The 26,809-nt window shown below is 38.3% G+C and overlaps 1 protein-coding gene across 1 annotated transcript; it reads left to right on the forward strand.

Annotated features, from left to right (window-relative positions):
* Positions 1-1,151: 1,151 nt before the first annotated feature.
* Positions 1,152-26,016, forward strand: prkar2aa (protein kinase, cAMP-dependent, regulatory, type II, alpha A). Its single transcript, XM_019117466.2, has 10 exons — positions 1,152-2,642; positions 18,063-18,098; positions 20,409-20,545; positions 21,485-21,591; positions 22,530-22,683; positions 22,883-22,984; positions 23,154-23,228; positions 24,058-24,123; positions 24,560-24,698; positions 24,793-26,016. The coding sequence occupies exons 1-10, from the start codon at positions 2,384-2,386 to the stop codon at positions 24,915-24,917; spliced, it is 1,200 nt and encodes a 399-aa protein (XP_018973011.1). The 5' UTR covers positions 1,152-2,383; the 3' UTR covers positions 24,918-26,016.
* Positions 26,017-26,809: the final 793 nt, after the last annotated feature.

Genomic DNA, 26,809 nt, shown 5'->3' on the forward strand with positions numbered 1-26,809 from the left:
GTGGTGCGATGCAACACAACGCATAAAAAGACAGTATAAGTCATTATAATCCATAATTATGCCCCACTGGATACAAAAAATGCCTCGTTTGTAATGGGTTTTATTGTTTTTGTCTTATCGCACCAGGACACGGCATCACAGTATGGCATGAGGCGTAACATTTCCGTCACACGCTTGAGGCATTCGGCCAATCACAATGCACTGGATAGCTGGCCAATCAGAGCACACCTCGCTTTTCAGAACAATGAGCTTTGTGAAAATTGACACCTTTCAGAAAGGTGGGGCATAGAGGAGCAACAATAATGTACAGCACATGAAGAAAAATGTTTTTTGAACCTTAAACTGCATAGACACATTTCATTACACCAAATACACAAAATAATGTTCTTTTTTAGCAACGTCATATGATCCCTTTAAATGTCAATTTTAATTTTGGGGTGAGCTATGCCTTTAAGATGAGAGGAAATCCTCATGTCAATATGAGTTTTTTTTTTTTTTACCCGGCAGGGGGCGCAAGGGGTCCCTCGAGGAAAATGACTCGAGGATTTAAAGGTAGGTTCTGTGTGGCCATGACAACGGCTTTACCTGCGACCTGAATGAAGACCCGAGAATAGATCAACTGCTCTATATTTACTGACAGGGAATTCCTTCTCTTTTGGCGTGAATGTGTTTCGTGAGCTGTCCATCTGAGATCATTTGTTCCTTGGAGCCCTTCTAGGAATCGACATTTCGTAGCCTTACATTTGTAGTATCAAAGCAGCCCAAATCAATTAATCACCGTTCCTGTCTGATCATAAAAGTTAATAATTTACGTTTTACGGTTGCATATACAACGCATTTATAGAATTCATGGCTCTATAAGTCTCATATGGAGGTTTCATGTAAGACAGCTCCACCGTGGGGCTTTTTATTATACTTATTCCTTCACTTGTAATTTTGGAAGAGTGTTTCCGTATATTTCTCAACGTCCAGCTCTGCTCAGAATTTGGCCCTGAACCCCCTACTACAGTCTCGGGGATCAACTCGTCTTCACCCACTTCCTAAATCTCGCACACTCTCTTTAAATGGGCGGGGCTACTGTGTCATGCTGCTCTGCGATTGGTCAATTCCGACGTCCATCAGGACTTGACATTCCGGCTCGCTGTCGAACTCTGACCGCGCCCCCGAGGCTCAACGGCTCGCGCGGTGGAGAAGGAGAGTGCGTGCCTCGTGAGGAGGCACAAACGGTCTGTTCTCACAGGAAAAATACGAGAATATTTCAGCTCATACATGGCGAAATTTGTTTTACTCGACGTCCAGACACATATCGATTCCGGACCGCGGCTCTGACAACGACAGGCGACGCGAATATCTGCAGCTCTCAGAGGTTGGAGTTTACCGAGGGTTTTCGTAGCAGTTTCGTGTTTTGAGGCGCGCGAGTGCCGGTGTCGTCGTCTCTGCGGGTGCCGTTTCGTGCTTTCCGGTGGCAGCTGACACTTGTCCCTGTTTCCGAAGACCAGAAGGCCTGTTCTGTCTCCCTCCTGTCCGGTTCACCCGGTGTCCCTGTCAGCGCCGGGCCGCCTGCACACTCACCCCGGCGCGGCCTCGCTCCTTCTCGAGCCCCCGGCGACGACACAGCTACCTCCCCGGTAGAGCCCGTTATCCACACTCCACTAAAACACCTGCTGTGTTTACAACGACCAACAAAACAGGGAATCCTAGGAGAAAAAAACTGAGAAGAGAGACGGGACCCGTGCGCTGGTGATAAAGACGGAGCTGTCAACAACATATCAGCAGTTCTTTGAATTTACATAACGTTATATTAAGTTTATTCTTTCACGGGACTGGCTTATTCTCTTGTGCATATCCGTTATTAAGATATTAGACAACAAATCGTCGCATATAGAAACTGAACACGCTTTGTGCAAAGGCAAGGCCTCTTCTGCTAACTCGGATAGCTGTATCGCTAACTCTCAGACTGGGTTTAATCAGTTTATAATCTTATTAACTACACTTTTTGACTTCGATACATCGCTTTCTTTGTACCATACGACACAACAGAGAAGCGATTTTAAAGTCGCCGATCCAACGCACAGTACTGTATCCTTGCCAAGAGATCTGTTGAGCAGCAGGAGGGAACAGAGCTGTCAGCCTTTATAATCTACTACTCGGCCTGATTAATTCCCACCTTGGGAAACAAAAACCGAAGAATCTTATGTGTTGGGCTGGTTTCAGCTGACCTTTGCTACCAAAATTAACTAAGTCCCTCGCGAGATTTTTTGCGCTGCAAACTCGCTGCATGCACTGATACAGGAAAGACTTGATTTATATTTTTGTACCATAGTTCAGGAGCCATTTAGAGCAGGGTCAGATATCTGCACAAACCCCCTACTACTGTTTAGACATGAGTATTGAAATTCCAGTCGGTCTGACGGAGCTGCTTCAAGGCTACACGGTGGAGGTGCTGCGCCAGAGGCCGCCGGACCTGGTGGAGTTTGCCGTGCAGTATTTCACCCGCCTGCGGGACACCAGGAGCCAGGACGGGTCCGGGGCCGCCTCCGCCGCCAAAACCGGGGGGAAGGGAGTGATGTTTGATGGCGAACCGATGCAGACAGAGTCTAACGGCGACGAGGATGACGAGGACGATGACTCAGATTTTGAGCGTGAGTGCCTCTTTATTAAATGCGCTTTATTACACGGCCTTTAAAGGAGATGATATTGCTGTTTGCGTTTGTTTTAGTGGATAGTGTGTTTGCACGTCTAACAAGGGTGTCAGATTTCTCTTGTGATGGGTAACGTGAGGAATAGCCTCATCTAGGCTGTTTCCATGACACACGCTCGAGCTCTCATCCATGCGCTTGATTGACAGAGTGACAAGTGGCATCCCGAGTTACCCGCGATGCATGCAGAATTAAGAAGGGCTAGACTGCACGCTTAATGGATTTGCATTAATATTGATGCACTTTGGTTTTTGAATTGAGACGGATTGTGATGCGTGTGTGTGTGATTGGGTTGGCGATGTTAGCCCATTCGTGCTGTATGAATTGCTTGTATGAATGGATGCAGGCTGGCCATTGAGAATGCTAACGGGGTTTTTCATAATGGAGAGAGAGGTGCGCTCGTGCACATCAAAGCAGCGCCTCTTTCCTTTCATGTAGAGCAGAGTGAAGCAGCTGCGCTCTCCTAGTGGAAACCAAGCTGATTTCACTGGCAGACGTTTCTTAAGTCAGCAGTTGTGAATTTATCCATTGAGAGAATTCTGGGCCATGGAGAACAGTTAGGAAAGAGGTGCGGAAATGGATACAGGGATTATAACACCTGCCCAAATCGCTTAAGCATATTTCATCAAGCCGCATAATGCAAGGCCTATCTATGACTGAGTGGATTATGGCTTGTTTACAATGATTGTTTTTAATATTTAATTCTGTAATTGTCTTCACAACCGTTTGCTAAATAGAATGGGGAAATCCGTCCCTATATGTGTGCTAAATCTTAGATCATTTAGATTATTTACTTTAGATTCCAGGAGGTACATCAGTCTCTTCTCACTTTCTAATATGCATACTTCACTACTATATAGTGTGCAAAAAGCAGTATTAGAATGTCTGAATATGCAACAGAAGTGCAATTACATGCACGGTTAATTCAAGATGCTTTGTCCATGTATGCATGACACAATTTAAAATCAAATGTTCAAAGGATTTGGTTGGACTAAAGCGTTTACACACAATTTTTTGAAGACAAATGTATCTATTAGGCAAACAATGCTGAGTGAAACACTGCATCTACTGAGATTCTGAGGTGTACAGCAGTTTCATATCCATAGGAGCTGTTGGATTCGTAAAGTTGAGGAATTAAAAGAAGGCGTAAATCTGAGCTGAGTGGCTCTTTTTCTAGTGCAAGTGTAGTTACCAAGAAAGTTGTGTTGTTGTTATTTGACAACACCCAAGAAGAATATTTTCACAGTTGTTGTTATTACATCATTGGCCAGTGAACATCTGGATGAAGGGACAGTGCCAAGATGGCAGATGTGCTATATCTGAGAATGTTTTCGTATTTCAAATTTGTATTCATACAGCCCATTTGAATAAGACTCAACTTTATGCACATTCTGCAGGACGCCCCTTTCCATTTAACATAATTTAATTTAACAAAGTATAAAAAAAATTTTTTTTCATGAAGTACACTCACTCAGAGATTTGTTTAGTAAGATTTACCAGAAAATATTTTAGATTTTTTTTTAATAATATCAAATCTTGTATGATTTTATCTGTTGTATTTTTGCGTTTGTTTGGTTTTATTTTGTGTTTGTAACTTGTATTATTCCAACTCATCTTTTGCCATGAAGATAGATGCTGAGATGGCAATAAAAAGAAATAATTACTACCACTCATGTCAATTAGTTAATTTGCCTGTCAGCATATACAATCAGTATATTAGGCTTGGACTGAACAGCATGCAGAAGAGAATGGAGGAAAAGAGGACAGGATGGGTTCTGCGTGAGAGATGTGTTGTTCCACAGCTGAGCTTCAGTGAACTGAGGAATCCAAAGCATGCTGGGGCACGGTTGAAGCATTAAGGACCATCCCACCTTGATCCTTCTTTCTTTGCATCATGCTGTCAAGAAAACATCTGCATTTCATCACTATTGGCCTGGCAATGTTTCATGCAGGAAGTTTGGATAAATTTGACTTGCACTTACAGGCTTGCATATGCAAGTATTTTTGCTTTCTGTGAGAATTTAGATGCATGATTGGGTGAAGAGTAGGATGGAAGAATTACTGTAAGTAGTTTCAGATGTTTTGCTAACTTCCGCCATACTTCGAACCGAATTAGAACGTCACCACCCTTCAACCACATGGCCTCTCTACAAAACCCCAAACCTGAATGCATTAAATTATTGACAAGCAGCAAGCATTTATGATTTGCCTATAGCTGTTACAGACAATTAATGTCTGATATCAATATAAATTAAAACTTAAATGTATACAATTTAGAAAAGATCTATTGGAAATTAAAGTGAAATTAACTGAAGTATAATTAATGTGTAAAGTGCAAGTGCATAGCTTGTGTTTTATGTCCTCTGTGTGGAAGAGAGGGTACTCTTTGTTTTAAGCAGGGTAAATAGAGTGGAACATAGCAGTCTGCTGTTTTATGGACTCAGAGTCTCTACTCACAAAACACAGCCACCTGCAAATACTCTAACACTGAGTCAAAGAACCTGTTTGTGCTCCTCACCACTGCTGGGTTTACTGTTGTAATTTTGATTTAAGATACAAGCTGTAATATTATTGCATCTTCTGAAACTCATTAGTGAGTGTGAACCTTTTTCACATTACAGGAATATACAGAACTAAATCTTGAAAAAGGGAACTGTAATTTTTTTCAGGCAGTTAACATGTCATCACAACCATAGCTCAGAAGGTTTTTTTGCCTTTACTTGAGTCAGTTTTTGCAGTTTGTCAAGAATGAACTAACAATAGAGCAGCTAAATAATTAGTGTTAACTTAAAATGGCCACCATTAAAGTAACATTATGAATTGTTGAACTATATTTATTTTGGTGCATGAAACATACAAATATAAAAAATATAGTGCAATTAAAAATTATGTAATCCAGTGAATCAATACCAGACCAACCAGTAAAGTCACTTTGCACCTATTTTACTACTTGTATCTATATCAAGTACGTGAGTATGCAAGTACTTAACTGGTTGGTCTGGTTTTGATTCACTGTACTTTTTGATGTTCACTGTTTTCACTATGAGAATGTGAAAAATAATATTAGCATTTGAACTTTTGTACATTTTTCACACTCAGTCTTAAGGCCTTTCCACACTGAGCGCGATGCGAAAAAGCGTGGCGAATCGCTGACGAACAGTGCTTTCACACCTAGCACGAAACGATTGTTCGCCTTCTGCTAATTCACGCCTGCACACTAGGTGGCACCTACTAGCAATGCATTTTTCCTCAGATATGTATCTAGTAAATGGATTTAACATCATCTGCTGCTCAATATACAGCATTAAATTAAGATAAACAAGCTGGAAACAAACTATAATGCTTACAAGAATAGGTACATCCTCAAATATAATTAGAAGTACAATTAGCATCAAGCCACACTTGAAAATGTATGTAATTATTAATGTATTTGCTTACCCACTTTAAACACTCATCGAGTGCACTTCCAGAGGTGATCTGTAGTTGATTTTGATTAATAAACAGACACATGCACTCTTTGTATGTTTAATAACGCTTTACTGCTACTATTTGTCATAAACATCCTTTATTGCTATAAAAATACCATGAGCTGCATACAAAACACTGGCTGGTCAATTATTTGAATATTCATTCAGTGGGTTGGGTCGATTTTCAATTTTGAGATTCGAATATTCTCTCTCTCTTTTTTTTCGAACACCTGGCATCCCCCGCAAAACGGTTCTCATTTGCCCTTGAATATGAATTGCCCATGAGTAAACGTCATGATTCAGTTCATCTGGAAGAGAGGACAAAAATGCGAAGACCATTTTAGTGCATGCAATTCACAATTTAAACATGCAGCTGGGGGAAATAATTAAACTGGGATAAGTATTTTATTTTTTACAAGTTTTTTAGCTAAGAACACAAGTCTGTCAACTGTTTGCGGTTTTAAGAGAAGCTCTGTGGCATGAAACTATGTTCCCACTGACACTAAAATCCCTAAGACGGAGAGTTAGATGCTAGAGCACATAGCTATTATATATATATATTAGGGGTCGACCGATTATCGGCGTGGCCGATTATCGGCGCCGATATTAAGCATTTTTATTGTTATCGGCATCGGCCATTTACAAAACCGATTTGCCGATAAAACCATTTTATTTTGAAATGCGCGATCTGGCACTGAAACAACCACCTCAGTCAGAGCGCACCGCTCTGTGGCCTAGACTAAGCCCCGCCCATCGTCCGTCTGATTTGTTGGGAGTCACGAGCCTGGCCAATCAATACGGCTGGCGCGGCTGGAAAATGTTCCGCTCTCACACCGAAAGCACAGGAGCTGCTTCAGTGATCATCATCACACATCAGTAAGTTATCTCTCGAAGGTAAGAATGCAGTAAACGTTCCTGAAGTTGCAATAAATCACTACACTGAAGTTGCAAAACACCTAATATAATCGATTTATGATGACAAGCCCCGTTCAGTTATTATACTGTGAATTCCCGGTCAATGTCCGTCATTGCAGTGATATGCTTTAACGGATCATCACATCAGTGCTGAGATAGTGAAACTAAAACCTACTTCTCTCACCATTCGGCCAACTTAACGTTGTATTGTGAACAGATTATCAACACGAATGAATTCACTCACGTCTGCTGCGGTTTTTTTTGTGTTGTTCACATAGCTTCACTGAACAGCGTCCGTTCCGTTAGGGCTCTTAGTCAAAAAAAAAAAATGCGCATATTTGGAGAAATATTGCTTTATTCTAACATGATTGCAAAAATAATTTATCATACAGATTCAGAATTACCATTATGCAATTTTGAAGAGCTGAAAGGGCATCAAGCGCGAGCTCTGACGCCCTGACGCGACGCGAGCTCCCTATTCCTGATTTAGTTATCTCCGCGGCCGAGCTCTCTCATTTGACTAATAACAAGGGTGAGATTTGCCGGGGGGGATGGGGGGATTTCCCCCCTTCTGGTCTATGCATCCCTGCCTCTGCTGAATAACTTTTATCCCCGGTGGGGATAAAAACATCATGCAAACCCGCTCTGACGTCCAGATCTGAATCAAAATGATTCGCGATACGCGATCCGATTGAAGCGCATCGAAACAGTGAATCATTTTGCGACGCAATGGTTTAACTGATTCGGAGTTTCAAAAAGCTCCGTTGTGTTCTTTGCTCGCTTTCTCGATGTAATTTGTTGTTTGAATAACCGTGGACATTAAATCATTACAATTAATAGGCCTAACTTAGGCTTACAATGTTTTTTATTAAACTGAGATCACACTAAATACAATTTCCGTCGTATTAAAAACATTTCATAAAATTTTTTCAAAAGCATCCCCCCTCTGTTTATTTCACAAATCGCACCCTGCTAATAACCCTATGCTAATAACGTAAATTGTCAATAATCTCACATTGCACATTTCTGGATGACGCGGTCCTGTATACTTCCTAGTTTGTATCGCCGTGATAAACAGTCTAAAAAAAAAAAAAAAAAAAAAACACTATTACAATATGGGTTGTGTGTGATTTTAATGCAATTCTGGGTTGCAAATAAAATGCTAAATATAACACACACACACACACACAAACACACACACATACATATCTATATCTATATGTCTATATACATATAGATTACATTTATTTTCCATTATTTGTTCATTTGTCGCTGTTTAAATTTGCTTTAAGTTTTACTTTGTTTACAGAATGCTGCTGATGGATGCTCCCAGCACTTTTTATGTTTGTTGTTATTATTAATATTAATGTTGTTATTATGAACAGCTCTCAGAATTAAAGATGTGTCAAAATAATTTAAAGAGAGTCTTTGTCAGAGGCCTTTTTATTCTTAATTTTGACATTAATTTTCATTTTTACACTAGACACATATCGGTTCAAAATATCGGTTATCGGTCTCCTTGATCTGTAATAATCGGTATCGGCATCGGCCCTGAAAAATGCATATCGGTCGATCCCTAATATATATACATAGAATATATATATATATATATATATATATATATATATATATATATATATATATATATACTATCTATATATATATATATATTATATATACATACATATACATACATACATACATACAGGGCTCCTGACTTACATTTGAGAGCAGTGGCACCAGCGCCACAATGAAAAAATATGGTGAGAAAAATAAAACACTTCATAGGGCCCTAAATATGTAATTTTTGTTAAACTTTTATTAAATTGATGTGAAAATGTAAAAGTTTCATGATTTTAATAAATTAGACTTGCTTTATGATTAATAAACTTCAATTTAACTATTAAAAAGGAGTGGAGAAAAAATAAAATGGAAAAAACAGAATCCAGAAAAATTCAATAACGGAATTTGAAAATAAATAAAATGGAATTGGGGGAAAAAATTAAACAAATTTTGATAGGGCCCTATTAGAGTGTGGTAATTTCAACATTTACTAATTTTATTACTTTTTATTATTATTATTATTGTTATAAATATTATAAAATTTAATAGCACTATTTTAGTCTTTGTTCAGTATCCATTTTAAAAACTATCGGTTAAGTCAAGTCAAGTCAAGTCAAGTCTGCTTTATTGTCAATTCTTCCACATGTACAGTACATACATACAGAGAATCGAAATTGCGTTACTCTCAGACCCCCGGTGCATATTAATCGGTATCGGCCAGTGTGGTCCAACCTAGCTATCGGTATCGGCAAAATCCAGTATCGGTTGACCTCTACTTGAAAGTCATTGAAAAGTGCTTGAATTTCTCTTTCAAAAGGTTGTACAAACCCTGAAATGAATGATGTAATGCATTCGACTATTTCTACCACAACACCATTGTTACAGTTAACGTTACCGTTTTCCTGGTTTCCTGATGTATGTCAGAGCCATTCATGACAGATTTCTGTGCAGAATTTGAATGATTCTTAGTAAATCTCGCAGCAATCTTGTCATTGTGCAGCGAATTCAAATGCTTCTTGCTGGATCTCGCAGCACTGTTGTATCGTGCAGTAACAGTGTCGCGAAATCAACTTTTGCTCCCGAGTAAAGCTGTTCTGAGCTCGGACAAGTTTGTTTGTGTCGCGGTCCGAGCTGATAAACGGTCCGTGCTGAACAGCTGAAACTTAGCGCGGTTTAGTTTCGCTTTCGTTTGCCGTTTGATGTTTCTCAAATGCAACAGAAATGGCAGCACTTGTGAGTTGAACAATGCGGTGGTCATGCCAGTGCGACCGCTCTTAAAAATTAGTCGCACCGGCAGAAAAAATGGTCGCAAAATGTGACCATTTGGTCGCAGTCTGGAGCCCTGATATATATATAAATGAATACCAAAGACTTTTGCACTCTCTCTGTCTATATTATGAAAACTGGTAAATTTAACAGTGAAATTCCCTAATAGTAAATCCAAATGGCCATAGCCTATGTTTCTCTATATTCAAACATCAGTCGTCAAGTAAAAGCATTTATTCAGCGATCACAATCGCAAACAATACAGTTGAGATCTCATGACAGAACACAGACCGGCTGAACGATGCTTTCATTAGATCGCTAAACTCCAGCTTGTTAGTGTTTCCAGATCATCATTGGCAGCGCTTCCGCAATGAGGAGTGAGCATGTGCGGATGGTTGCCAGATTGCTTAAAACAAGCAAACACAGGGCAGAAAATGTATCCTTGTGACAGCGAAGCTCTGATTCTGTGATTTAAACTCTTGTTATCTGGCAACCGCTCTCATGAAAGCTCTTGTAGTTGAGGTGTGTAGAGCAGTCCGCAGATACATGTTCCTTTTTTGGACGTTTGGCGTGATCTTTTGGGAAATATATACTTGAATTTGAAATATTCGGTATTCACGATATTTTGATATTTTACATCATCGTCAAAATTATTCAGGTATTATCATTAATATTCGATATATCTCCCAGCCCTACTTGCTTTCATGTTTCATGTGTAGAAAAAGAGTGAACGTGCTTTGACTCATAACACTCACGCACGTGGAAGAAAACGGGCGGTGCTCTACAGATCACATAATTCAGTGGACAATTAAGAGAAATGTTATTCTGTATAAAGAATATGTGATAATAAATCTGTTCTCAAATACCAACGATAACAAGAACTCATCATACACTCTTCTTTTATCCGGGATATACTTCTTCGGTGTTTGTTTACACTGGTTTTCAAAACAGCGCCACCACTCTTGCCAGTTGCTGCTCCGGTCACGTGGTCCTACCTGAAATCTTATTGGACGGCCCGTGTTTTCGGTTTGTGAAACTGAAAAGATTAGTTCAGATTAAAAAAAAAAAAAAAAACATTCACTTTTTTTGTGCGTGAATTTTCGCGGTCTATGTGGAAACATCCATTGAAATCTATTGTTATATTTCAGCACGTCATCGCGTCCGATATTCATTTGCTTTTTCATGCTCAGTGTGGAAAGGCCTTTAATCTTTATTTAGATTTCAGAAAGGAAAAATGAAATAATACCTGTTTTTGTCTTTATTACAGGACCTGACACATATTAGGAATGCACATGCTTTTTGTCTATATGTGTATTGCTTGTGTGTTTTGTATACCTGGGTGTGTCTATATCTGTTATTCTTTATGTTTGAGGTTTCAATAACAATCTGGACTTTAGCACTTCCTCTTTATATATCTATAAGCAAGAGGGTGACAGGCTTCCCTGGCCCTGTTTGTTCTACCCACCCTCGTCATTGATTTCAGAGGCAACATTTTAGTGTGGTTGTAAGCTTATGAAGTATTACTACCCGGTCATAGTCTTTAGGTTATCACATTATTTCTGCATTTTGAGTGCTTCACTGGTAGAAAATAAGTTAAGATGGAATTATATTGCTTTAAGAATTCAGACTGCTACATTACATTTATGGCATAATCCACCCAACCTTAGAGCAGTGCACCAGAGCTGTTCCTTCTCAAGGCATCATGGGTAAGGCCAAAGGTTAAGCAGGATGTGGAAACCCTGCACATTATTGTCATTGTTGCCTACACTATTTTAGTCTCAAATTAAATCTAATTTTTAATGTCCTCTCTTTTTCCCACTCAGCATAAAGGGAAGCATTGTTCTGATCCCGTTTTTGCATGACTTTAATAGACAACACCACACATAACCACACAAGTTTTCTTTTTAAGATGTTTGCAGGTCAGTCTGATTAGTGGTGGTGGCTCAAGGAGAGGAGGTCATTGGGACTGGGGGGGTAACCAACCGGAGGACTCCAATTGCGAAGTGTACACTTTGATTGGACGTGCCTTCAGCTAGCACCACATAATACAGTATCAGCCAATCAGAGAGGAGTTGAAAGAACAGACACTGACCTTGTCCAGTCAGGGAGCAGATTAAACAGACGGATGGCCTTGTCTAATCAGAGCCTGTGCTGACCTTGCCTCTAATGTTCATATTATGCACACAAACACACTTTTGCAGATTAATTTGCAGCACTGAATGCTCACATATGCTTTTGTAAAGTTTACAGAAAGTGAAAGAAATGGGTATATTTGAGTAAATCTCTGTTGATCCCTGTATTGTAGATGCCATTCATGCTTTCTCACTGTAAGTAACCCTCTGGCCACCAGAAAAGGGTTAAATCCACAGGCACAGAGCTAGACAGATTCACACTATCCACACTGCCTTATAAGGCCTAAAGGGAGAGAGAGAGGGAGAGCTGGAGCACTGCAGAAAAATAGACAAAGTTTTTAGAGTGCAGGAAAATGAGGGGTATGGAGACATCAATATTGATTGCTTACAGCTGCAGGAAGGGGAGAGAGAGAAAATACAGCCAGCTCTGTGGCATATTGGGATTTTGTTATCCAAACCTTCTCAAACCCCTGACGAACAAGAAATATTCATGAAAACACATTGCCACAGACAAGGTTTTTTTTTTTTTTTTGAGTTATAAACTGGGGTGCTTGAATTGTTATGGTAATGTTACGTAGTGTATTATGTTTTGTGCTTTTGCAAATGTGTATGAGTTAACCATAGAACAATTCATTTGAGATTGTAGTATTGATTGATAAGTGTGCCCAAATTTTATGGGCTCTGAAATGTACCAACTGTTTGTCAGTGTATAACCAAAGTCTCTTTAAGACAAGTCCTGTCACTTGGCGGCCATCTTTGAAACGCCTCTCGGGCATGCAAGTGCAGCTCCTATTTCTTTGTATGGGGTAACATCAGATTATCCAAAAGTGTACACTAAGTTTACGATTAAATTTTATATTTGAAATCACCTAAGAAATCTGACAACAACTGTGTCATAAATGTTGTTTCTTTTACCAAAATAGCTTTATAAAAAGCGTATTTTTCAGGCTAAATCAGCCAATGCGCATGCGTAGTCCTAAGCGCACATCTCAGAACGCTGACTGCAAATGAGACTTCGAACGCTGCTGCAGTGATGCACTGACTTTACCAATTAGTGATTGGCTCTTTCATTCAGAAGGTGGGGCTTCCAGCGATTGAGTGGGCGTAATGAGTGTTGCATTTTTCCCTATTCAAAACTATATGAGTGACATGTCTTGGGTATTCTATCCACCTTTTTCTTCAACGTGGAAGTAAGCCTATGGGTGAGACTTCCAGTTCATTATCTGCTATAGTTAAATAACGAGGAGAATAACAACGTGCAGTAAATGGTAAAACTGTTTGCACTACAAAGCAGTGTGTTCATAATTAAGATAATACATTAAAATAATATGATAAGGTACACCAACATTCAATATCAAGAAATAAAAAACAAACTGTATTTTTTTTCAGCTAAAAATAGCTGGACGGAGTGGAAGCAGATGAGACCCATAGAATTTACAAATGGCCGCGCCCATTTTTACGGCAAGAAAAAGGTGGATAGTCTTTGGTATAACCCACGTAGTTTTCAAATATGTTGTGCTAAATTTGAAATTGTGTGAAATATTTGCAATACAATAAGGTAAAAAAAAAATTATTTTATTTTTTGATTTATATAATATATTTGTTTTTGCAAAAAATGTGTTAAAGTAAATAATTTACACTACTGTTTAAAAGCTTGGGGTGAGATTTCTTCTGTTAGTCAAGGATGCATGAAAATCGATAATTGAACACTGACACTGAATACATTCATGATGTTACATATGATTAATCAAAAAATCATAAAAAATGTAGCACGGTTTCCACAAAAATATTAAGCAGCCAACTGTTTTCATCATTGATACAGAATGTTTGTAGAATGCTAAATTAGCATTTTAGAATGCTAGATCATTTGACACTGAGGACTGGACTTTACTGTAAATTGCTAAAAATTAATCTTTTTACCATCACAGAAATAAATCGCATTTTGAAATATATTCAAATAAAAAAAAGTTGTAAAACGGTATTTTTGATCAAATAAATGCAGCCTTGGTGAGCATTAGATACTTTCAAAAATCATTAAAAAAAAACTTCACTCACCCTATTCCTTTCAACAGAGTGTACATCTTGTTTGATATTATTAAATTTAAATTGCATTTTGTTTTTTGGTTTGTTTTTGTTTTGGCCATGTTGTCCTCTAGATATTATAAACATTTAGAAAACCTATAATGGTCGACTGGTACCATTATATACCTGTATACATATTAGTATATGTGTGTGGCTATTAGCATTTTAGTATGGTTGTTTATGCATGTTGTGTGAGAGAAAGCACACAAGTGTTTCTAGTTCAGATGCTGACTCTCACATGATAAGTGATTTTAGCCATACCATCACAGAGATCACACACACATATTCTGTTTACTTTTAAAATTCCTCTGGCTAATATTTGCCAGCAGTGAGAGAGCGAGCTTCGGGTGCAAGGATATCTAGAAAGACATGGAGAGAGATAAGAGAGACAGAACAACACTTAAGTTTTGCAATTCTTTTCAACATTCTTTGCAGTGTTGTTTGTAGTTACTGCTGCTCATACTTAAAAGTGATTTGAACAGACTCTTAAAGTTAAACTATTAAACTCTGGCACGTTTGTACTTTGGACGTAAATGTTGACTGAAAGACTGAACATGGGCAAAAAGTCACATTTACTTATATTGAAGGAGGGACTTAAACTATATATACGGGCTAGAAAATCATGGTGAGCCTAAATTATTAACCATTAAAGCATGAATATTAATAACAATGTTTTCATTTGTCATGTGTCTCCTAGAAACAATGTGAACTTTTCATTGTGATTTGTGATCGGAGAGGCCTTTAAAGTCTGGTAGTGTATGATGGCCAGTTTTCCTCTGAGAGTATTTATATAGTATTTTGCTGCAGTGTCGCATTTTGGTGCAATATGGACACGCGTCACGTTCGGAATGAATAAACTTTTAACAAACTACAGAAAAGTGCGAGCCAGAAGCAGCGCACCTCATGCGGGCAGGGCTTCTATGCTCCGAGATCAGACACTGCACTAGTGATACAAAATACACAGGTCTGTTAAGAGCAATACTTTTAATATAGACAAATTATTATTAGGCTGGGCTACTGTACGTTTTTCATGACTGCTGTATACGCAAGTATTTTCCAAGCAAATTAAGTGCACGTTTTTATCATATGTAAAATTACTGATTAACATGGCGGATAAAAGCAGCCCTTTTTTTTTTTTTTTAACTCCAACAATATACTATATACTAGGTGTACTACTTACAGAACTCAGGTGATTTTTCAAACTTGATGTGCTGTTGTGGTAGGCCAGTTTCAAATCACATATTTGGAACACTGCCTTTGTCTTGTCCTCACTCTATTTAAAGTGCTCCCAAACAGCTGAGGTCTTGGCGTTTTTGTCTTCTCTTCCAGTTGAACTGAATCATGATGTTCACTCATGGGCAATTCATATTCAAGGGCAAATGAGAACCGTTTCGTGGGGGATGCCAGGTGTTTGGGAATTATTATTATTATTATTATTTTTTTTTTTTTAAGAATATTCGAATCTCAAAATTGAAAATCGAATGCCAACCCACCAAATTAATATTTGAATCCTCATGAAAGAAGAAAGCGGTCGTGTTTTCAACTTAGCCAATGAGTGTTTTTCAGGATCAACTAAACACTGGAAGTTCGTGGCATAGAATCTTTAAAATATGTCAGAGAATTTAACACACCGGTCTGTTATTGTGGCGACATTTCCACACCCCGAAACGTGACTCTGAACAAAACGAACTGTGATTGGTAATTTCACATGTCTGTCAAACGGCCTTATGGCCGGGCCTTGGCCAAAGAAAGCTGCCATGGATTCCAGACCTTCAGCTGCCAGTAGACTAGCAGTGTGTGTACACAACCACCATATAATAAAAAAGATCCACCCAGTGTTTTTTTTTTTAATCTCGTTAAATCATTTCCTCTTCCTCATATTAAGCCATAATAATAAACAGAGCTCATTAGCATTTAAAGGAACATGCACTTAAACGGGTTGCTGAAAACAGAGATGATTTTGACAGGGTAAAAAGGTTGTTGTTTTACACTACCATTGAAAATTTTAACCAAAGTATGACTATAGACTTTTCATAAAGACCCTAAAGAATCATATCAACTTGTGGGAAATGGACATCCAATGACCCCTTTAAGGATTCTTTGAACAGAAAGTCCAAAGGAATATAATTTACACAAAAGAACATTTAAAACAATTGTTGTCAAAAACAAGAAAAGTGGATGCAAGTATTATTCTCTTTTGAAGCCATACGTATTCTATATTTATGAGAATAAAAATGTGACAAGTTTAAAAAATGCAACCGCAAAAGAAATATGAGAAGCATGGTGGAGGGAAAGATTTTCAGTAAATAATGTCTTTAATTACACGTTACCCACACATGGCTATCATATGACTTCAAGAGACTTGGACAAGTTTTGTGCCTTTTTTTTTGTCCCTTTTGTAAATTAAGACAAAACTTTGGTTTCCATGTGAACTATCCCTTTACTGATTCAAAACAGCAGCGGAATACAGTGTCAGTCCTGTTTTTGAGTCCTTAATACGGTTACGTTCACACATAGTTTGGTTATTTATAGACATGACAACCGCATTCTGTAACCAAACTCAGACCTGTAAATTTTCAAGACTCACAACCGCATTCTCGGAGCAAATGCGACAACCAGTTGTCTGTCACGTCATACAGTGCGAGAGAGAATGCTATGCTACACAAACGCGTGTCTAACGTGTGTTACATGTATTTTTGGTAACTTACAGTGATCGGGAAATGAGCTGCGTGTCATCAGAGCCGCTCCCGTCAGTTTTGTGTTCTGCGCGTGATTCAAATGCTATGCTCTCCACCCTTTAAAGTAGGGATGCACGATAAATATCAGCATGATATGAATGCGCATCTCATCTGTAAAGCCGGTTCTGTAATCAGCGGTAAATCTCTACACATGCGTGCTTTCACGTGGAGCAGCATTTACTACACAGAGCCGTTGTTCACTGACAAGCTGCGCAAAACATGCGCAAAATATGATTGTGGTTTTGTGCAGCTTGTCAGTGAACATCGGCTCTGTGTAGAAACACGTAGCCTTTGTGTATTCTTAGAAATAATGCTCTCACTCATTTTTCTTTTCCTTTTCTTCCTTCCTGTCACTGTCCTGTTTCTTTCCCTTTTTTTCCTCTCTCTCTGGTTGCCAAGAGAGAGTGAGTGGGTGTGTATTTAGGGGGATAGTTGTTAGAGCGATGAGGAGGACTTCCTTGTATTTTGTTGTCATGGCAACTTTGGCCACTTGATATCCCCTACACGTGAGGATAAAGCACCCCATCTCCTGATACTTCACGCGCTCATGCACGCACTCATTTCTTTGAGTGGTCTCAAAACCCATCCATGTATTAAGCCGCCTTGTCTGGGCAACATCCGCACACACAGTGTTAAGTCATTTGCAAAGAGGTGTAAATCTAAAAGCTTATGTGTGAATACACACAATTTCTCGGTATTTAACATGAGCGTGCATGCCTTGCATTACATAATATGTATTGTGTTGCAGGTTAATTATTGTAAGAATGTGTTCAAACATTTGAAAGTCTGTGTGTTTATTGGTTACAAGCAGAACTTCTTATTAAGATCCTAAAATTGAGCGTGTGTGCGAGAGAAAGATTATTGCTAGTTTTACACCATTGAGTAAATGGACTGATGGATTGTAACAGCGCCATGAGAGAGGAGCAGGAGGAGTGTGTGCAGACCTGCAGGGCTCCTGAGAGTCGTGCTAGTGCCCTCAGTTGTGATTGTACACACATAATTGCAATCTCCTGAAACTGGTACAGCCTGTAGGACAGGCCTTTGACTGACCTTACCGAATATTTAACTTGCTACACAGTTACTGAAGGGCACATGTGTGATTTGGAGACTGAATTTGATTGTTAACGTTGTCTGTGAGACTGCGGCTCTCAGAATTTGAACAGTCATTAACTCTCACTGTCTTTCTCTCTCTCTCCGCAGCTCCTCCCCCCAGCAGATTTAACCGGAGAGTGTCGGGTGAGTTCTGTTTGACGTCATTGCACTAATCATGTGGTTTAAAGTGTGTGTGTGAGTGTCAGATAAGTGCTCTGCCTTTCCGTCATTTCCCCTCATGTTTGTTTTATAGTAAATACGTTGCTGGTATGCCCACTCATTCTGCCCCTTTCAGTTGTGTTCCAAAAAAAAATCCCCTCTTTCAACATACACATTCCTTTAATGTGGGATTTTTAGAGTCCCACGTCATCATATGAAGGAATCTACATATGCTACCTGTAAAGGCATGTTTAATGCAGCGAGAATAATACTTTTTTTTCCATAAGTGAACATCCTGCCTGTAGTTTTTAGTTAAAACATCTATTTATTTGTTTGTTTTTAAAAAATGAAAGTTTTTTTTCTCCTTTTCTGCAAAGTACATACACTACCATGAAAAAGTTTGGGGTCGCTAAGATTTTTTGAAAGGCATCTCTTATGCTCACCAAGTAGAGCCCTGCACGGGCCTCAAATTTAGGCCCTAGCCCAGCCCAGCCCTGGCCTGAGACACTCAGGCCCCAGCCCGGCCCGTGTCCGACAGCTTATTAGAATTACCGGCCTGAGCCCATCTTTTTTCCCTCCCTTCTTCCAAAACAGCTTATACTACTGTTCCAGCTATTAAAATAGTTAAGTTTTTTTATGTAATGGCAAAGTGATTATATTTCATTTAGTTTTTTATTGTTAATTTGGAAAAATGTTTGGAGCTTTTTTTGTTCGTTAAATATAAGTTTTTGTTTTTTAAAGAAACGACCAAGCGGCCAGCGGCAGACAGTGAGCCTATGTTTGATCAATTAAGCCTTCTCAAATCATCACGCCTTGCCAAAATAAAATATAGCTATAAAACAGGTCAAGCATATAACATTTAAACATTAAACCTAGAAAAATGTGCACTGTATCCAATAGTTTGTGCGTAGAGTGGAAGCTAAAGCACATTTTGCAGGACATGGAGGCGCCAGCGCGATCACTTGCATTTTTTTCAGTGGTTACGCCTTCATTCTTGCTCATAAAGGTAAGAGTAATACATCATTCATAACTGTAAAGGGTCTACTTTTATTTGTGTGCACTCAAAATATAAACAAAACATGCTTTTATAAAATAAAACAAACATTTTTTCGTCTTGAACAGGAGCGCTTCACAAAAATAAACCGAAACTCAGCGAATACATGACTGACAGACATGATAAATATATCTATAGAAAGCTTTAAATTACTACTTAATGAAAAAAAAAACAATTCAAAAACAAAAACTTTTTCATTATAATCATAATTTGTAAAGATGCACTTCTCTAAAGGCGTGTCTAATGAAGAGATGACGAGTCAGGAACTTCATCCTTGCAACACAGGCTCAGAAAACACTATTAATTAGTAAATAATTCAAATATCTCCTCCTTATTTCCCCGACACATTAATGGTAATGACTTTTGCCGATGCTTTGCAGCAAGCTTAAGGCTATTGCATGCATTTGAATGCAGAAGTTCAGCTGTTCAGCTGTGCTGACAGCAAGCAAAATGCATGCTGCCGCTGGCCGAACAATAAACACTGTCGATACGCTCTTGACAGTTGCGGTAACATGGTCTTGTGTTGTTTTCACCAGCGCAGCAATTTTTTTTCATCACTAATTAATGGATGTCTAAAATATAAAAATAAGGAAAAGCCTAAAACAGGCCCGAGGCCCGGCCCACGTCTGAACTATGACGTGAAAATTACCCGAAGCCCAGCCTGAAGGTCATAAAAAAAAAAAAGTCATCGGGCCCAGGCTGAAATGTAGGGCTCTATCACCAAGGCTGCATTTGTTTGATCAAATTATAAAATGTAAATTATTCCTTTGATGCAAAAGCTGAATTTTCAGCAGCCATTACTCCGGTCTTTAGTGTCCCATGATCCTTCAGAAATAATACTAATATGTTGATTTGGTGCTTGAGAAACATTTATTATTATTATTATCAATGTGGAAAACTTTTAATCAATTTATTGCCTCCTTGATGTATAAAAATATTTGTATAACTGATCCCATACCTTTGAACGTATGTCTAACAAAAAAAAATAATAGAATTTTTTTGAAGGCTTGCCATTATTTTCTTTTAAAGCTGTTTTTTTTAAGCCCATTTAAAAAAAAAAATCAAATGCAAAATACAACAAAATGTTTTATTACACCATGGTTTCTATGTTCTTTAAACAATATAAATTGGTACCGTCATATATCAGATTAAAAAGTTTGAAACCCACATCAAGAGATTTTCACTTGCATGAGGCTTTGTTTTTGACTTTTGTCAAGTAAATTAGTAATTTATTTTTATAGTGTGTGCGGAGGCCTTCAACCCTGATGATGATGAGGAAGACTCTGAGCCGAGAGTTGTCCATCCAAAAACAGATGAGCAGCGTTGTAGATTACAGGAGGCCTGCAAGGACATTCTGCTGTTCAAGGCTCTTGATCAGGTACGCACACTCACACACAGATATGAGGGCTATAAAACTGTAAACAGATGCCATCCAGGTTGTATCACTCCTGTACTCCGTGCAGGCCAGTCAGTCAGGTTTGGTTTGCATGTGTGACTGAACACACGCGCCTTACTTAAACTGCCACTGTCATTTCATCATGTTAGAGGAACATATTGTTTATTTAACGTATTGTTACTAGTACTGATTTGCATTGTTTATTTTCTGCTGATGTCATGTAGCATGTCTAAGTTGCGCTCTGGTCAGTGGATAAAAAAAAATGTTCTATGAAGAATTTGAAGGTTAACCAGAGCGTGTAATCGGGTTTCCAAAATGGGAATATTTGCATTACTTTGAATTTGTAACACTTGCAGATAAGAATGTTATTGTGTGTTATGTAATATTATGATAATGTTATGACATATTACGTTAATGATGCTATGAGAGCGATATTTATATTTAATAAATATAAGTTATATCCTGGTTGGGTGGTCACCCAGCAAAAAAACAGATTAGTGATGTTGACTAGGCTTATGTTTTATATTATAAAATGTTTTTAACTGTGGTGCTGTCAATGGAGTGAATTAAAAGATGCAGCTTAGCAGAGAGAAGATTCATCATGCTAAAAATTATGAAATGTTTCGAGAATTTGAGTTTTTAAATCATTCCCCTTAAAAACTTCTGCAATAACTTCACAATCTTAAGCCATAAATATCAGGAAAATGACTGTGGTAGTTTTGTGATGGTACTTTTTTTCTGTCTCTCAAAGTACTTTACTGCACTCTGTCTAGCAGTCATGTGAACCCTAAGAAACGTGCCGTTTTTTTTTTTTAAATATGTCCAGTAGTTTTGTATATCTCTTCAGTGGATGATGAATATGTACTGTATGATCCAGAAATGCATTTCCTTCATCAGACTCTTTGTCTCTTTCTGGTATAGGAGCAGTTTTCACAGGTGCTGGACGCCATGTTTGAGGTTCTTGTGCAGCCACAAGATCATGTCATTGATCAGGGAGATGATGGAGATAACTTTTATGTAATTGAGAGGTATATATTTTTATAAACTGTTCTGCCAGTGTGTGTCTGTGATACTCTTGTACAGAAGGGCTGGTTTATCAATAGTTTATAGTAACAGTTAAACTACTTAAATGATAGTTTAACAATTTTGCATATATCTTTGCTTATTTTGAAAACTGATTCTTCTCTCAGTTGTTTCCTGATTCAGACTCTTTAATTCCCGCATTTATGTAAAAAGTGTGCAGGTTTTGCCTAATGCTCTATTTCTAATAATAAATGCATTTACTGCTAATGGATACTTTGTTACTGTTTCTTTATAAAAATATATTTTACTTGCACTACATACTGTAAGCACTTGTAATTGTTTATGTTTAAATTGTTTAAATGTTTAAATTAAAAGCTACAGTAACTATTACTGTTTAGTGACTTGCTGTTAGGAGAGTTTGTTTTTCAAATTGGCAACATTTAAAATATTTTAAATTTATAACACCTGCAGATTTGAATTTAACAATAGTATTATGTTAATCTTACATTATATCAGTAATATAATACGCTCTGTCCAGATGAAAAGCACCCCTTAACCGCATGGAGCTGCACTTCACCGGCACCCTGGCCATGCAAAACTATATATGGTTCTAACCGTCTTTGAAGTGGGCCTTTTTCACTAGTGTAAAGTGGTGAATGTTTACTGTGCACAGACACAGTTATTTGACATTGCCATTCAATTATTTACATTAGTGATTTTATTGATTATAGCAGCTGTAATCCTGATGTGACTCCATTTGGATTCAATAAAGGAACAGAGGTGTTTCAAGAAGCAATTTATGTGAATTCCTATTCATTGTTTATCACAGTATTCCTCATATTTATTGTCAATACCTATAGGTCAGGATATCTGAATGAAGTGTAGTAGCTACATAATCACTACCACAACTGTAACTGAATACATGTTTGTTGTGTATTTGTAGGGGTGTGTATGATATTGTGGTACAGAAGGATGGTGTGGGCTGCTGTGTGGGTCAGTATGATAATAAGGGCAGTTTCGGAGAACTGGCCCTCATGTATAACACTCCACGTGCTGCAACCATCATTGCTAAAGAGGAGGGAGCCCTCTGGGGACTGGTGAGTGCTGAGAGAGCAAGTGAGCTGACAGCAAACCCTGTTGATGTAGTGTTCTGTAAGAGCACCACCTTGTGGACATGTGGTTGAGACACTGAATGACTGCAGCTTCTCTTTCACAAAGCAGCAATTTCATTGTACATGCAACAAATATGAAGACTGAAAGTGTGTCACAAGAATAATTTGAGTATGTCTGCTTCAGGATCGGGCAACGTTCCGAAGACTCATAGTGAAGAATAATGCGAAGAAGAGAAGGATGTATGAAATATTTATCGAGTCTGTCCCACTACTCAAATCACTAGAGGTGAGAAAATAATTTTACATTTATTCTTTTGCCAAACATGTTTTTAGTGGTTCTGTGAAAGAGTGTCAGGTTACACTGAAGAAAACCCTTAGGATGATGAGACCTGAAGAGATGCTTATTAGACCGCTAACAAAATGATCAAATACTTACCCATCTTTTTATCTCATAGATTTCTGAGAGGATGAAGATTGTTGATGTGCTGGGTGTAAAATTATTTCAGGACGGAGAGCGGATCATTATGCAGGTGAACTTTACAGTTGCCCTAAAAAGTAGTTCTTTAAAGTGTATGAATGTCATTGGCCATCAACATAGTGTTATTTATTTTAAAGACTACACATTTCAAACAGAAGGTTGGTTTCAAAGATAAAATAATAGGTGTGCTATTCAAAATTATGACAAAAGTATTGTGACACTGTCTGGTTGTCAAATGTAAACAACATTTTCCAAGCTATTGTGATAACCTCCATCCTTTGTTATTCTGCTAGAACACCTGTGTCAAAATTAATAATTAATTACTAATTTGAATTTCATACAGTACTCTCACGTAAAGCTATAGATGGACATAGCAAATATCTGAATAATTCAGAAGAAGTTTAAATGTTTATATACAGGTATATATAAAATGTAAATTATTCCCCAGCTCTGAACTATTAAATGTGGACTTAAGCATTAATATTAACATTATGATCTTCTGTAAAGCTTCTTTGTAACAAAAAGAAAAGAAAGTGCTTAGCAAAATAAAAATTATTTCATACAGCTACTAAAAATCACCAGAAATTTTATTTTGAAAAATGCCATATACTGTGCATTCTATTATCTAATGCCATTGTGCATTTATCTCTATACATATAAGATGCATTTAGTTTGAGTCAGTGGATGGTGCCATTGAGAATCTTGCTATCCTCTGTTTAGCTCTCACACACTTGAGCAGCTACAGCGTGTCAGAAAGAACCAACAGACACACAGCAGGTGCAATTATAGCACTGTAATAATAGAGCAGAACTGAAGATCAGGACTCTGACTGATGCTATTGTATCATTAATCATTACTATTATGGGCTGCTCTATAACCAGGGCGATAAGGCTGATTGCTTCTACATTGTGGAGTCTGGAGAGGTGAAGATTATGATGAAGAGCAAAGTGAGTTCCTTTATCATTCTTTTTCTCTTGCATTGTGTTAAATTACACCTTTTAAACTTAAAATTAAATACTTTCAGTCCCAGATTAAAATGTAGATACAGGCATACATAGACTTTCTCCTCAACAGTCTTTGAATCACATATGTGACCCTGGACCACAAAACCAGTCATAAGGGTCAATTTTTCGAAATTGAGATTAAACATCATCTGAATAAGCTTTCCATTGATGTATGGTTTGTTATGATAGGACAATATTTGACCGAGATGCAACTATTTGAAAATCTGGAATCTGAGGGTTCAAAAATAAATTAAAAAAATATATATTGAGAAAATCACCTTTAAAACTCTCCAAATGAAGTTCTTAGCAATGCATATTACTATTCATATTGCATAAAGTTCAATTTTTAATTTTGCCCCAAATTTAAATGCTCTCTCAGACAAAAGCAGACAGACAGGATAATGCTGAGGTGGAGATCGCTCGCTGCAGTAGAGGGCAGTATTTCGGAGAACTTGCTCTCGTTACTAATAAACCACGTGCTGCCTCAGCCTATGCTATAGGGGACATCAAATGCTTGGGTAAGTTTCTCTGAGTCCATCTGACTTGCGTTTTTGCATTGAAATCTGCGCCGTGTGCTCTATTAATGTCACATGACTGATGTTTGTGTTTCAGTGATCGACGTACAAGCCTTCGAGCGTTTGCTGGGGCCCTGCAAAGAGATCATGAAGAGGAATATCGCCCACTACGAGGAGCAGCTGGTGGCTCTGTTTGGATCCAGTGTGGACCTGAGGGACTGAGACGGACTGTCCGTGCCTTCCTTACATACATGCATACACACACACACACACACACACACAAACTATACAACACGACACATAGGTTATACACTCCCAAAACATTTTTTAGGCACACATTCCTTTTTATGTGCACTCATTCTTCATCCAACACACTCACTCTTTCAAATCATACCTCTCACACACACACACATACACACACACATACACACACACACACACACACGCCTGATGTCATTGCGTCAACTGCTCAGTACAACATAGAAACATTACCAGCTCAACTGCTGTGACCCTGAACCAACCACAGCCTGGAGAGGACATACGCACACACACAAACAAACACACATTCACTTACACCAAAAATTCCCAGCCAAGGACCCATCCTTTCTCATGGTCACTTGCAGTCATAACAAAGAAAAGAGAAAAAGAGACAAGATAAAAGAATCTATGTTTAAACAAGAAAAAAGTTGATATCTTTCAATAAAAAAATGCAAAAAATCGCAAAAAATTAACATTTTAGAGCATTTTATGATCATGCAAAGCTTTGATAAACTTGTTTAAATATGACCGGTTTTCTTTCCCTGCTGTTGGTGCATAAAAGTTTTTGGTGGTATCCACAGTGACTGATTTTTCTCACTTAAACTCCACATGTTGTATTGATTAATGTATTACTATTATCATCATTATTATTAAATATTATTTTTGTTGAAGGTTGACTCGCTGTTACACCACCCCCTAATTGGAGGATGCGAGGCCGAATCTAGTGCAAATTTTTCCCTTTAGTCTTTCTGAATGAGTCGTCCTGAAAAATAAATAAAGCAGAAATTTTGGTAACCTGCTGGGACTCTTATGTTGCGAATGTTTGTGTGTGTGTGTGTTGGAAGGTGCGGTCTGTTATTACAGGAACAGTGCCATTGAAATGTCAGGAATCAGTTTTGTGATTGTAATCTTTTGAATGGAGACACCAGTGTTTTGGAATGGAGTGTTATTTTTCTTTTTCCTTTTGGGTGTTAGTTGGCTATTGTTAGTTGGTTATCATCATTGAGGGTTGGCTAGTTTCAGCATTTACAGATTGTACTTTTAATAAACTTTGAATAAATCAGGGTGTCTGCTTTTATTTTGGGGATTTTGTTTTTCTTGAGGGAGGGGTTGTGGGGTGTAGTGTTCTGAAACATCTTCCATGGTCATTAATTCTTTGATGCAAGATGTCTACTAAAAATTCAGTCTACAGATTGCATTTAATGATAAAACTGGTCATGGGCCAGGCTTTTTGGATACACTATCCTTTATTGCATTTGGGGGGATTTAAATTATGCTTTTCCATTTTGAATTTATAATTTGTGAATCAAAGACCAATGGCCATGGGCCCACCCTGCACATCACAGCACTGCTTAAAGTCAGAGAAACGAAGTTGTGAACTACTGACTGAAGAGCATAGAACAGATATCTTCAACAATTTCTGGTCCATGCCTTTCTAGGAGACACGCAAGCTGTATATCCAGACTCTAGTCCAAAATGTGCCCATAAAACAGAAGAAAGGTGGTGTTGCATCAAGGAGAACAACGTCCCTATTATACCACCTGCAACTGGCAGATAGACGTAAACTACCTGTGTGTAAGAATCTTTTCTGTTCAACACTTGGCATCGCCCCCAGAACCATCGGATCATGGTTAAAATCCAAAACTGATCTGTGTAAACCCAAGATCAACAAGACTGGCCCATGTGTGCCCATATCAGATGTTGACCAGACCTTCCTGAAAGAATGGCTCTCTGGACTGCCTACAGTCCCATCCCATTACTGCCGTCAGGTTCCCTCCTATCAGGAAAAGAAGTTCCTGGAGCCGGGAACAGTTCTAAGTGGTCTTCACAAGGAATATCAGAAAGCTGCTGGTGAA

The sequence above is a fragment of the Cyprinus carpio genome, chromosome B8 (assembly GCF_018340385.1).
Source record: "Cyprinus carpio isolate SPL01 chromosome B8, ASM1834038v1, whole genome shotgun sequence".
NCBI classification, from domain to species: domain Eukaryota; kingdom Metazoa; phylum Chordata; class Actinopteri; order Cypriniformes; family Cyprinidae; genus Cyprinus; species Cyprinus carpio.

Excerpts from the sequence above, each read along its gene's own strand:
- prkar2aa (XM_019117466.2), top strand. The coding sequence starts at position 2,384 with ATGAGTATTGAAATTCCAGTCGGTCTGACGGAGCTGCTTCAAGGCTAC. Across the intron at positions 21,592-22,529 it reads AACTTTTATGTAATTGAGAG|GGGTGTGTATGATATTGTGG; the intron begins GTATATATTTTT and ends GTGTATTTGTAG. Across the intron at positions 23,229-24,057 it reads GAGAGCGGATCATTATGCAG|GGCGATAAGGCTGATTGCTT; the intron begins GTGAACTTTACA and ends CTCTATAACCAG.